At 35.9% G+C, this 13,015-nt stretch overlaps 1 protein-coding gene across 1 annotated transcript in view; it reads right to left on the bottom strand.

The window, feature by feature from the left end:
• ERLEC1 (endoplasmic reticulum lectin 1) overlaps window positions 1-13,015 on the bottom strand; it is a 33,754-nt gene that overhangs the window by 17,513 nt on the left and 3,226 nt on the right. Inside the window, exons 2-8 of the mRNA XM_003787913.3 lie at window positions 8,137-8,241; window positions 6,950-7,030; window positions 5,971-6,048; window positions 5,765-5,828; window positions 4,784-4,818; window positions 2,343-2,566; window positions 2,121-2,250 (exon numbers count right to left, since the gene is read on the bottom strand). Of these exons, the coding sequence (XP_003787961.1) occupies window positions 2,121-2,250; window positions 2,343-2,566; window positions 4,784-4,818; window positions 5,765-5,828; window positions 5,971-6,048; window positions 6,950-7,030; window positions 8,137-8,241 (717 nt within the window). The remainder of the gene's footprint in view (window positions 1-2,120; window positions 2,251-2,342; window positions 2,567-4,783; window positions 4,819-5,764; window positions 5,829-5,970; window positions 6,049-6,949; window positions 7,031-8,136; window positions 8,242-13,015) is intronic.

The following is a 13,015-nucleotide window of genomic DNA, read 5'->3' as shown; positions in this document are numbered from 1 at the left end:
TTGCCTCAGCCTCCCAAGTAGCTGGGAGTACAGGCTCCCACCACACAGCCACTTGTGGCTAAAAAAAAAAAAAAAAAAAAGTAAACTGATATTTTTTCTTTCTTTCTTTTTTTGAGACAGTCTCACTTTGTTGCTCTCAGTAGAGTGCCCTGGCATCACAGATCATAGCAACTTCAAACTCTTGGGCTCAAGTGATCCCTTTGCCCCAAGCCTCTTGAGTTGCTGGAAATAAACAGGCACTAGCCACAATGCCTAACTATTTTTAGAGATGGGGTCTCCCTCTTGCTCAGGCTGGTTGATCAAACTCCTGAGCTTACACAATTCGCCACATTAGCCTCCCAGAGTGCTAGGATTATAGGTGTGAGCCACTGTGCCTGGCTTTGGTACTTTTTCTTGAAGAATAACGAAAGTTGAGATTTGTGAAGCATTTTGATTGAATGAACTTTTAATTATTTGCTAGTATTTAGCTCACTGTCAAAAGAAGACCAGAAGACAATTCGAGGTCTCTATACAGCTCTCGAAGCTGAACTGTGCAATTAATATCAAAATTACTTTTTTCCCCTATCAGAATGAATGTGTTGGTCACAGGATCTGTAAAGAGTCCAGCAATACTTTTGCAAAGAGGTATTCAAGGGGAAGGGAAGAAACAAGCCTTGCAGCTAAGTATTATTTTCTTCTGCCTTCCAGTTTAATGTAAGACCATGGGTGGGAGGCGCCTGTGGCTTAGTGGCTCAGTGAGTAGGGTGCTGGCCCCATATACCAAGGGCGGCGGGTTCGAATCTGACCCTGGCCAAACAGCAACAACAAAAAAATAGCTGGGTGTTGTGGGAGGTGCCTGTAGTCCCAGCTACTTGGGAGGCCGAGGCAAGAGAATAGCCTAAGCCCAGGAGTTGGAGTTGCTGTGAGCTGTGATGCCATGAGACTCTACCCAGGGCAACACAGTGAGACTCTGTCTCTTAAAAAAAAAAGTGCTGCAATGGAGGACTGAATAAAACACAAGACCCTGCAGGAGAGGAAGCATTCACTTCTTCCTGAGGTAATCCTGGAAGTCCTGCCTCATTTCCAAATGAAGAAACACTGGAAGCATACTGCTTATCTTCAAGCATAAGTAGAAATTCAAGAGGAAGAAGGGCGGTACTTTTAGAAAACTCTAGCTTGTTCAAAATAGCTGGGATAAAGGTAATGGTGATAAAAAATGAGGCTGAAGTCAGAACACAAAAATGCCTTTTAGAAAGAGCATTTTATCAGCTGCCTAGGTAGGATTAGAAAGGAGATTTGTGAAGAGATCAGTTTCGGGCTCTAGGAAATAACAAGGTCCTGAACTAATTAAAGGATGATTCTGGAAAGCATTTAGAAGATAACACTGATGGCTCTTAGTGAATGATTAGAATCAGAGATGAATGAAGAGTAAGAAAAGAGTAAGAAAAATGACTTGGTGGGTGGTATCTGTGGCTCAGTGAGTAGGGCGCGGGCCCCATATACTGAGGGTGGTGGGTTCAAACCCGGCCCCAGCCAAACTGCAATAAAAAAATAACTGGGCGTTGTGGCGGGCACCTATAGGCCCAGCTACTTGGGAGGCTAAGACAAGAGAATTGCCTAAGCCCAAGAGCTGGAAGTTGCTGTGAGCTATGACGCCACTGCACTCCACAGAGGGTGAAAAAGTGAGACTGTCTCTAAAAAAAAAAAATGATAGGTTTCTGACTTGGTCAGTTGTATAATATTGCCTTACAAACATCAGGGAAGACAAGAAAAGGGTCAGTGTGAAACAAAAACAGCAAAAGACGAAAGTAGCATAGAAAAGTAGTTATAAGGGTAGCAATGAAGTGAAGAATAAAAGTGTTAGAAGGCAGATGGGGGGTACAGTCTTTTTCAAGAGGTTTAGCTGGGACAACTACCTAAAAATTAAACTCACTACAATGAATAAGATGTCAAACTTATGAAATTATGAGTAAAAAAGAGTATTAGAATGGTTTCTAAGAAGTACTAGAATAAGGAAAAGAATTAAAATCAATGAAAAGTGAAATAAAAATTACTATTAAAGAAATCATTAAAATATTGATATATGTTCTGAAATTTAGAAAATGAAGCACTCAGACACTATCATTAGGTAATTCTCATACCTCTTTATTTCTCCTAAAAGGCACCCTGAGTATTTCTTCCTGCTGCTCCAACTGCCTCAGGGTGAGGGGCTTAAATGGTGATCCTGGCAGTGACTGGCAAAATATGTCATTCACAGGTGATGCTCTGAACCTATTCAGTAAGAATAAGGCGTTAAAGCTAAGCACAGATCACTTTAAAGCATATGTGCATTTTATGTTTAAAATATTAAATGCACATCCTACCTATATTTAGGATGATTGCACAAGAGTGGTGTCAAAATGACAACTTCATATTCACAAGTTGTAACTTCAGCTACTGAAAGAATTTCATGCTTAGATTCAGGATGACATATGTACATCACAGTACTTGATCTGGGCCGGTTCTGTTTCAAACTACAAGGTGTACCATTTCCCATTCCCACAGGATAGTATGGTGTCATCTGACCTTCAATATTTTTAGTGGGAATCTTAAAAAAAAAAGCATAAGACAGACTTTTCATTATAGAAATGAAGGTGGGGTGATGATGGGAGAAGTTCTTACTTATTCTGAAAGGAAGAAGTTCTTACTTATTCTCAAAGTTCTTATTTATAAACGGAAAGGTAACATTTCTGTATTTTCTTTATGTTCTCCAATATTGTTTGATTCTTAAGTTCTAATAATAATGTTAATTATTCTCAACAGCTGTAAATAAAGAGACTAAAATAAAATATAGGAACTTACTATAGTGGGCTGCTCAGAGCTTTCTTCACTAAACTTTCACAGTGAATGGCTACGCTAGAGTTTAGATTCTATAGGTCTGAAAGCTGATTTGCCAAAAAATAAGGCTATATAGTAAAAACACTATCTTCTAAAACAGTAATCTATATGTAGCATTGGTTCATCAATTTGCTTACTCTGCAATCTTTTATTAACAGCATATACTTTTCAGCATATAAACTCCTTTCCACTATTTGATAAATCTATTTAAGCCACCAAAACAAATTAAGAAACTTTCATGACCTGGAAGAATAAAGAGTATAATTTGAGAAGGCAAGGATTACTAAGAAGTTAGCTGTTGCATTTTTCTTTATATAGACACAAGAAAAATCTAATGTAAGGGCTCTGAAAAGATAACATCTCCAAGCAAGCTCTTTGGAGGCAGGGATCTCATCTTGTATCACTTTAGTACCCTGTCAGCACCATGCCCAAAATAGGCAATAAATAAATTATTTCTAAGAAAAAAATAATTTTCATTTTTCTTTGTATGCTATTTTCATGCATCTAAAATTAGAACATCTTAGGTTCAAAATAAGCTTTTATTTTATTAGCTTTATGACTCTAACAAAATTTCAATTTTTATCATTTATAAAACTAGACAATAATATACAGTCACACACCGCATAATGATATTTAGGTCAATAATAGACCACATATAAGATTATAATGGAGCACATATAGAAACCTGATATAAGGCACTTGATATTGGCACTGCCAATCAAGTAGGGGAAGTGAGCTATAGTGAGTAATGGTGCTGGGACAGCTGGTTTTCCACAGGAAAATAAAAAATAAAAAATATATATACCATCTGATGTTTACACAATGATGAAATTGTGTAAAGACACATTTCTCAGAACATATCCCTGTCATTAAGTGATTCATGATCACTTATATAAAACTATATACTCAAAGGCTGTTGGAAGAATTAAACATTAGCTTTTGTTACATCCCTGGAAGTGTCTGGCTTATAAATTGAGGCTCAATAAATGTTAGTTTTCTTCCCTTACCCTTTTATTCCTCTTCCTTTATCATTTCACACTTTGAATCCATCTTGCTATCCTCCAGAGTCACAGTAAATAAATATTTTATCTCAAAGGTAGTCTGTAAAATTAAAATCTTTTAAAATAGCAATGCTATGTGTGTCTATGCTTAGCTTATCAATTCCCCCCCACAGCCACCCTTTTTAGTTATAGACATCCCTTTTAAGTAATTCTCAAAGCCTTTGTCATTTTGCTTTACTTCTAATAAAAGCATCATTATGATATTAAGTCATTTATAGAAATATCATCAATAAGTTATTTAAACTCTATAAAAATTCTTAGGATTCAAAATGCATTCCCTGTACTACATGGGTATTTAAAAACTGTGATTAGGTACCCTGAAGAATTATTCTTTTTAAGCTCTCCTACTTTTTAGCTATCATTTATCCATTCATTTGGTGAACATTTATGAAGTACCTACAATATGTCTGGCACTCTGCTTTGCACAGTGGGGTAAAGAGATAAAAGATAGTCCCTGCTTTTAAGATGCTTGCGGTCTGGTAGGTTGTTACTTACATATATAGTTATCTGTTTTACCCAGATAAATGGGGCAAACAACAGGAAAAAAAAGCAAAAGCTATTACAATAATTGTTTCTAATGTTAAACAGAGGGAACCACTGCTAAGCACAAAAGTGATATGTTATTATACAATCTTTCCCAGACACATCAGTGATAGATTTATTTTTGTGTGATCTTAAAAGTAAATAGAAGGATCATAGTATAAATTTTCTCAGAAAAACCAAATATATTTTAAATGTTCTTTGACCCAATGCTTTGAGGTATTTGATAAAGAACACACAGCTTATATTTTGTCAATTAGCCTGTATAAATTCATGCCTCACTATGAATGTTAAGAGTACAAAAAAAGTCAATGTTTGCCACTTGCCTCATTTGATTTTTCCTGCTCTTCTGCTTCTCGATCTGTTGAATAATATAAGAGTAAGGTAAATATAAAGACCGAGCAGTGAAACATGTGACATATAATACAAATGACTAAATTTTCAACCAACTTTATAACCTTAAACTTTTTTTTTTTTTTTGAGACAGAGTCTCAAGCTGTTGCCCTGGGTAGAGTGCTGTGGCATCACAGTTCACATCAACCTCAAACTCTTGGACTTAAGTGATTCTCTTGCCTCAGCCTCCCAAGTAGCAGGGACTACAGTGGTCCGCCACAATGCCTGGCTATTTTTTTGTTGCAGTTGACATTGTTGTGTCATTGGCCCCGGCGAGGTTCTAACCCACCAGCCTCCGACTGAGCTACGGGCACCGCCTTAAACTTCTTTCTAGAGAAGATCCAAAACATTTGATTCTTCTTTTTTCGTTTCTGCTGGCCACTTCAATCTTACTACTTTAAAGCTAGTTTCCTTGAAAGTATTTTGTCTAAAAAGACAGTCATATTAATTTTCATATCTTGACCTAGGCAATAATCTATTTTAGGCAGAAAATTGACCAGGTCAATTTTCTTTTGAAGTATTTTAATTTTAGAGAAAAGTTTGATCTCAAAATAACTGACCAACTTGAATATAGGTTAATCAAAGTACTTCCCAATTTGAAGGATATAACTGCTGCCATTTATAAAAACTTTGCTTAAACCAGGCAGAAGACTAACAATATAAACACTAACATGCATGTTACCAGATTTTAAAAACTTTATTAATAAGTAGGGAAAAAGCGTAATGATTATCAAAGCAAAAAATAATGGAAACAAAGACCTCTGTAAAAAAGTTTTCCAGTGGATAGTTCAGAAACTTATTTCAGTGTTTTAAAACTCATAAGGTCTCTAAAAAAAATCTCTTAAACTCCAATATGAACATATATTTAAAATGAAATTCCAGCATTACTGTTAAATCACTATGTAGAAACCAACCTTTTTCAAATAGAAGGTTCTTAGCCAACATATTCCCAAGGTAGTACTCGTGAATATTTATTTTCTATATTTAAAAATAAAATAAAAACACAGTAAGTATTTTGCAAATACATTTTTAGGGATAAAACTTTGAAACTATCAATGTCATTATTAAACTTTTAATTTTATAATGTTCTATACTTTATATTTTGAAGAAAAACACATACTTGACCAGTTTCTTTTTCTTCGTGGTACTGCCGAATGTGTTTTCCATGACATACTTCATAAGTCCAATAAGATTCAATCTGAGAAAGATGGGTATGTTCAAATATACAAAAGCCACATCAACTGAATTACTTTTTAAAAAACTTTATTTACTTATTTATTTTTTAAGACACAAGGTCTTACTTTGTCTTTCAGTCTGGTATTTAGTGGTGTGATCATAGCTCACTGTAGCCTCCAACACAAGGGTTCAAGCTAGCCTCCTGCCTCAGCCTCCTGAGGAGCTGGGACTATAGGTACTATATCACCAGGCCCAGCTCATTTTTAAATTTTGTGTACAGATGAGGTCTTGCTATGTTGCAGGCTGATCTCAAACTCCTGGCCTCAAGCAATCCTCTCGCTTTGGCTTCTCAAAGTGCTGGGATTATAGGTGTAAGTCATTGCGCTATGCCCTGAATTACTTTTTGATATCTGAAGTAGTAAATCAGATTTCTCCCAAGATTTAGAGTAAGCTTTCATTAAATGACACTTAACAATTATGCCTCAGAAAACTGTCAGATTTCTGAAGCCTATTCATTATTTTTTTAGTTAGATGTGAAAATTCTGTGAAGGACACAGTTCTGGAATATGCCTGGGGTCTATAATAACTACCTGGCTTAGGGATAATTTTCTGGGTAGCTCAGAAAATAACAATAAGCATTTTAAATTAAAATTCTATTATATAAGGAGACTTTCTTTTGAACTGAAAAACATTCAAAACAATTTGGTAAGTTACATGATTTGATATCCATATTACTGTGACTGCTGAATATAGTACACAAGAATTTAGGTAAACAAAATACCATTAGGAAGTAACTTAGATTTATACCTAACTTAAAATGAGATATGACATAATAAAATAAGAAATACAGAAATATTTTCAAAGGTCTATTGTGGCTGCTGGAAATTTATTTTCTAGTTATCAAGTGAACATAAAATACATACTCTGTATGAACAACTGCTTTGTTTAAATAGTGGTTCCAAAAGTTCTCTTGGATTAGGGCCTTTATAATCCTTTTCTTCTTCCTACAAAAGAATTGGAGTTTAATACTTACAATTTTTCTAGAACTTCACCCACTCTGCTGGGTCAAATCACAAATGCTTGGAAATAAAAGAGGAAAAATATTAGAACCTTTAATAAGATCCTGTGGTATGCTGCTCTTTCAAATGAATTCAAGTGTAAAACACGGAGATAGAAAATAATTTTCCACAGTATTCATTCTTTCTTCTCTTAAAAAAGGGTTATTAAGTATGAGTTTCCTAAATACTTCTTATAAACCTATTTCAGAATTTTTAAAAGCTTGACCCAAACAAATGCTACCTATAAAAGCCTTAGTATAGTTGAGTCTTATAGGATATATTGGAAAATTTTAGGTGCTTTTCAGTTTTTTATATATTTTTACATTTCAGATTTAAATGCCACACATATGTGTGGTTGTGTGTTTGTGTGTGCATTCTTGTTGTAAGATTTAAAACAGCTATTTTTAGACAGATTTTAAATCTGAAAAAAAAAAAACCTAAGAAAACACTGAGTTTAACAGTTTTTATTTTATAGGTCATGAAAATATTATGTAGTTGGCTTAACAAATTTACTGAGTGGAGGAAGTGAGTCTCAAATTTGTTTAAGGTTCCACAGCTAACTATGGCCTATATACCTCAGCCTCCTGGCTCCTAGGCTGGTATTCTTGCCATTTTACCATTCTGTTTCATCGTGGAAGAAGTCATTGCCTTGAAGGATGAATAAGAGGCAGCCAGAACACTTTTGGAGGAAGAAAAAGGCATGAGCTAAGGTAATGAGAAAACACAAGGTACCTATAGATTTATTTATAAGATCTTTATAAAAAACATTATATATGTTTAAAAATTCTATCTTCTTTTAAAACTCTCATTTGTACCAAAGAAAGCAAGTGGGAAGTTAGATTTTCATTTAAAATATAACATTAATAATTAGTTGCTAATTTTTCCAAGATGAGCTGCAAAATTAAAAAATTCAGGAATATAGAAATATTCTTATGCTAAAACAGGGTTACTGAGAAACCTGTTATTCAACTTTATTTGAATGGATGTGGTTGCAATATTTTAAATGAATGCCTTTGGCAAAAGGGACTATTAACATATTTATAAAAACTTACGTCATCTCCACTTGTCACAAGGGGAAGTATGCACTTATATTTTTCTTTATCTGCAGTTGTCATGATGACATAATTATCTTCTTTATATAAAACTCCAGTTGTGGGCTAGAACAAAAGATATACATTAATTTCTCTGGTTAAACTGTGTCACAGTTTTCAAAGGGAACAAAATATCCTATATATTATTGAATGAGTAAATGAATACAACAAACTTTATCCTGGTATTACAAAATAACAGGAAAAAATTGAACAAAATAAAGTCTGATGTATGAAGAAAAAAGTAGTAATGCAAATAGGTTGACATTAAAATGCTGATTAAAAAGCATTAAGAGGCAATGAATGTTCATGATATACCATCACTGGATACTTAGTAGTATTAGCAATTACTATCCATCTGTAACAATTCACAGTACTTTACAGTACTGTCAATTCTGTTGGATGGGACACTTGAATATAACATAATATAGTATTTTTCATATTTTGGAGAATATATGTACTCATATTTATCCATAAATACAATCTTTTTCTTTTTTCCTGCAGTTTTTGGCCAAGGCCAGGTTTGAACCCACCACTTCCAGTATATGTGGCCAGCGCCCTACTCCTTTAAGCAACATTACTATGGTTCCTCAGTGCTGACTTAACTTTTTATTTTTGGAGACAAAGTTTCACTTTGTTGCCCTCAGTAGAGTGCCATAGCATCATGTAGCAAGGGCAAACTCTTGGGCTCAAGGGATTCTCTTGTCTCAGGCTTCCGAGTAGCTGGGACTACAGGCGCCCACCACAACACCCAGCTATTTTTAGAGACAAGGTCTGGCTCTGGTTCAGGCTAGTCTTGAACCTGTGAACTCTGACAATCCACCTGCCTTGGCTTCCCAGAGTGCTAGGATTATAGGTGTGAGCCACTGAGCCCTGCTGACTTAACTTTTTAAGTTATTATCTCAGAGGTGAGCAAACTTTTTCCTTAAAGGGTCAGAGAATAAATATTTTAGGCTTTGTGGGACATACGGTTTTTGTTGCGTCTCTGCCACTCTAGCAACAAAGCACAGAGACAATATGTAAACAAACAGACATGGCTATGTTCTAAAAAACTTTATTTAAAAATAGGTTGTTGGCCAGCATAGATTCCTGGCATATATCAACAAAACTATCCTTAAAGATCTCTGCACTATGATTCTAAGCAAACTCATATTGATTCATATTATCTGATATAAATCAAATAAAGTTAATATTAACCAATAAATTTCTGCTTTCTGGTAGCAAATGTGATATTAATTATGAACACAAGAGACTTTCATATTTTATGATACATGTTCTATAATAATTCAATTCTCTCTTTACTTTTCTCTTCTTATAGTACTGCGAAATTAGTGTACTATTTGGTCATTCCTGGCAAGGAAATAACTACTTCTTTTATTAAGCACTTCCCCCCCAATTTAACAATTCTTAACTATAATAAAACTATTATTACTAGGCACCAACGCAATCTTGAACACAAATGCAAATTATACAGCAATACTTTTACAAGACAAAAAAATAAAATGAAACACTTGGGTACTAACTGTATTAGTTTTATGATAGTACTGGTTTAAGTGCTTCATATTTATTAACTCATTAATCTTCTAAACAAGCATTATACTCATTTTTTATGGAAAAGAACACTGAGGCAGAGAGCTTAAACAATTTGTCCAAGGTAACAGCTTGAAGCAGCAGAGCCCAAAGAACCCAAGAAGACTAGCTCCATATTCTGTATGCTCTTAACTGTCTTGATATACTTGAATTAGCTTTTATCAATTTTTAAAATACTTATTAATATTACTTTGTAGACTTTTAATATTACTACGTAGACTTTTAGATTATGGCCAAGAATTCTTGTTTAAAATAAGGCCATTATAAGTGATGAGAAAATCAAAGAGATATGATAGTTAACAGTTGTAAAGCCAAATTTATAATAAAGGGATCCTTAGAAACATTTATTCAGTTGTACCAACAATTTGTTATAAAACATAACATTTATAATGCTTTTTTTTTTCTTTTAAGAGACAGAATCTCAGTTTGTCGCCCTTGGTAAAGTGCTGTGATGTCACAGCTCACAGCAACCTCCAGCTCTTGGGCTTAGGCAATTCTCCTGCCTCAGCCTCCCGAATAGCTGGGACTACAGGCACCTGCCACAATGCCTGGCTATTTTTTGTTGCAGTTTGGCCAGGGCTGGGTTTGAACTCACCACCCTTGGTATATGGGGCCGGCGCCCTACTCACTGAGCCTCAGGCACTGCACTACAACACTTTTCGATGTTTTTCAGATATATTCTGAATATATGATGGTGAGTTATGAAAAGCTGACTCACATTCACTTAGCAACGAATGGCTGACTCTAGCAAATGACTAAAATGTATTCATGCCTATGTGTGAACTACCTGAAATTCTGATGTTCAGAGTTGGATCTTATAGAATTACTGACTTATTTATAAGAATGTTCACTAATATGGTAATGTTAACAGGAACTACTTGTTTAGAACCTTGGTAATGAAAAAAAAAAAACAATTCTTGGCTTGGCCCTGTAGCTCAGTGCCTAGCATGCCAGCTTTATACACCAGAGCTGGTGGGTTCGAATCCAGCCCAGGCCTGCCAAACAATAACAAATACAACCAAAAAATAGCTGGGCGTTGTGGTGGGTGCCTGTAGTCCCAGCTACTTGGGAGGCTGAGGCAAGAGAACTGCTTAAGAGTTTAAGGTTGCTGTGAGCTGTGATGTCATGGCATTCTACCAGGGTGACGTAGTGAGACTGTCTCAAAAAAAAAGGACAATTCTTGGTGCAAAGACATTTAGGAAAAGCTGGTTTCCTCTTCGATAAAACAGATGAAATAGCAATTCTACCTGAAAATTCTTTGCTTAAATAGTAAGGCATTTACTGAGATCACAAGGATTTTACCCTACTTTTTGGTAACAGAAATTCCTGGGGAAAAATGTAACTTTTTGTAATGTTCTGAATCTACTACTGAAATCCTTCCTACTGATTTTATAAACAGGTCCTTTAAGAAAATAAATATAGGTGGCGCGTGTAGCTTCGTGGGTAGGACACCGGCCACTACACTGAGGCTGACGGGTTCAAACCTGGCCCAGGCCAGCTAAAACAATGACAACTGCAACAACAACAACAACAAAGCCTCGTGCTGTGACAGGTTCCTGTAGCTCCAGCTACTTGGGAGGCTGAAGCAAGAAAATCACTTAAGCCCAAGAGTTTGAGTTTGTGGTGAGCTGTGACGCCACGGCATTCTACCAAGGCAACAGCTTGAGAGTCTGCCTCAAAAAAAAAAAAAAAGAAAAGAAAAAAGAAAAAATAAATTAAATATAATAAATTTTGAATATACAAAATTACTGAAAGTATTTTTTTTTCCTTTTTTGAGAGTAAGTCACTGTGTCACCCTCAGCAGAGTGCTGTGGTGTCACAGCTCACAGCAACCTCCAGCTCTTGGGCTTAAGCGATTCTTTTGCCTCAGCCTTCCAAGTAGCTGGTACTACAGGCGCCTGCTATAATGCCTGGCTATTTTTTGGTTGTAGTTGTCATTGGCAGCAGAGCTGGATTTGAACCTGCCAGCTCTGGTGTATGTGGCTGGTGCCCAAGCCACTGAGCTACAAGCGCCGAACCAAATTACCAAAGTATTAAAACTTAGTTCATATATATATTTTAGTATAAGAGATTACATATTGAGCCAGGTGCAGTGGCTCATGCCTGTAATCCTAGCACTCTGGGAGGCTGAAGCAAGTAGATTGCTAGAGCTCAGGAGTTGGAGCCTGAGCCAGAGTGAGAGCCTCATCTCTAAAAATAGCTGGGCATACTGGCGGGAACCTGCAGGCCCAGTTACTCAGGAGGCTGAGGCAAGAGAATCACAGGAGTTTCAGGTTGCTATGAACTATGACTCCATGGCACTCTACCAAGGGTGATAGGTAGACTCTGTCTCAAAAAGAAGAAAGATAATATGTTAGTGATTTCATATAAAGTCAAATTTAAATGCAATGAAATTAATCAAAGGGATTGGAGTACTTTATTTTTTTTGAGACAGAATTTTACTTTGTCGCCCTTGGTAGAGTGTTGTGAAGTCACAGCTCAAAGCAACCTCTAGCTCTTGGGCTTAGGCGATTCTTTTGCCTCAGCCTCCTGAGTAGCTGGGACTATAGGCGCCCACCACAATGCATGGCTATTTTTGTTGTTGCAGTTTGGCTGGGGCCGGGTTCAAACCTGACACCCTCGGTATATGGGGTTGGCGCCCTACTCACTGAGCCACAGGTGCCGCCTGGATAGGGATACTTTAAAATTACAGAATTTAATTGTTAAGAGAGAAATCCCTACTGTTTGACATAGGTCTGGAAGAATTAAGATTGTTAGAGGATAGATAAAATTTCTATCTTGGGAGAGGCTATAAAATATACTTTGTGATACCATCTGTTAATGTATTTGACATGCTGTAAAATGGAGTTGGGTCAACATTCTTTCTAAGAGTAGTGCTTGGGGAAAATTTCAAGTAGGAACAAACCCTTTATTAACAATGTAAGTAGATAGACATTAGATTATTTTGTGGTTCAATTTGGTGAAACCTATAAACTACCAAAGCAGTGATTAATAATGATAGAGATGATACTTCAGATGGAAAATACATTCACAAAAAAAATTGAACACTAAAAATCAGTAAGCAAAGAATATAAGTATAAAGTAGTTCATGTAAATATTGAAAAATTTAGACTTTTTTTTAGAGACAGAATCTCACTTTATTGCCCTCAGTAGAGTACTATGACATTATAGCTCACAGCAACCTCCAACTCCTGGGCTTAGGTGATTCTCTTGCCTCAGCCTCCCAAGTAGCTGGGACTACAGGCACCTGCTA

This window comes from Otolemur garnettii, unplaced genomic scaffold, assembly GCF_000181295.1.
Source record: "Otolemur garnettii isolate 467f Iridium unplaced genomic scaffold, OtoGar3 scaffold00024, whole genome shotgun sequence".
In the NCBI taxonomy this organism is placed as follows: Eukaryota; Metazoa; Chordata; class Mammalia; order Primates; family Galagidae; genus Otolemur; species Otolemur garnettii.
The sequence above is the reverse complement of the archived record's forward strand: the minus strand, read 5'-3'. Positions and strand labels throughout refer to the sequence as shown.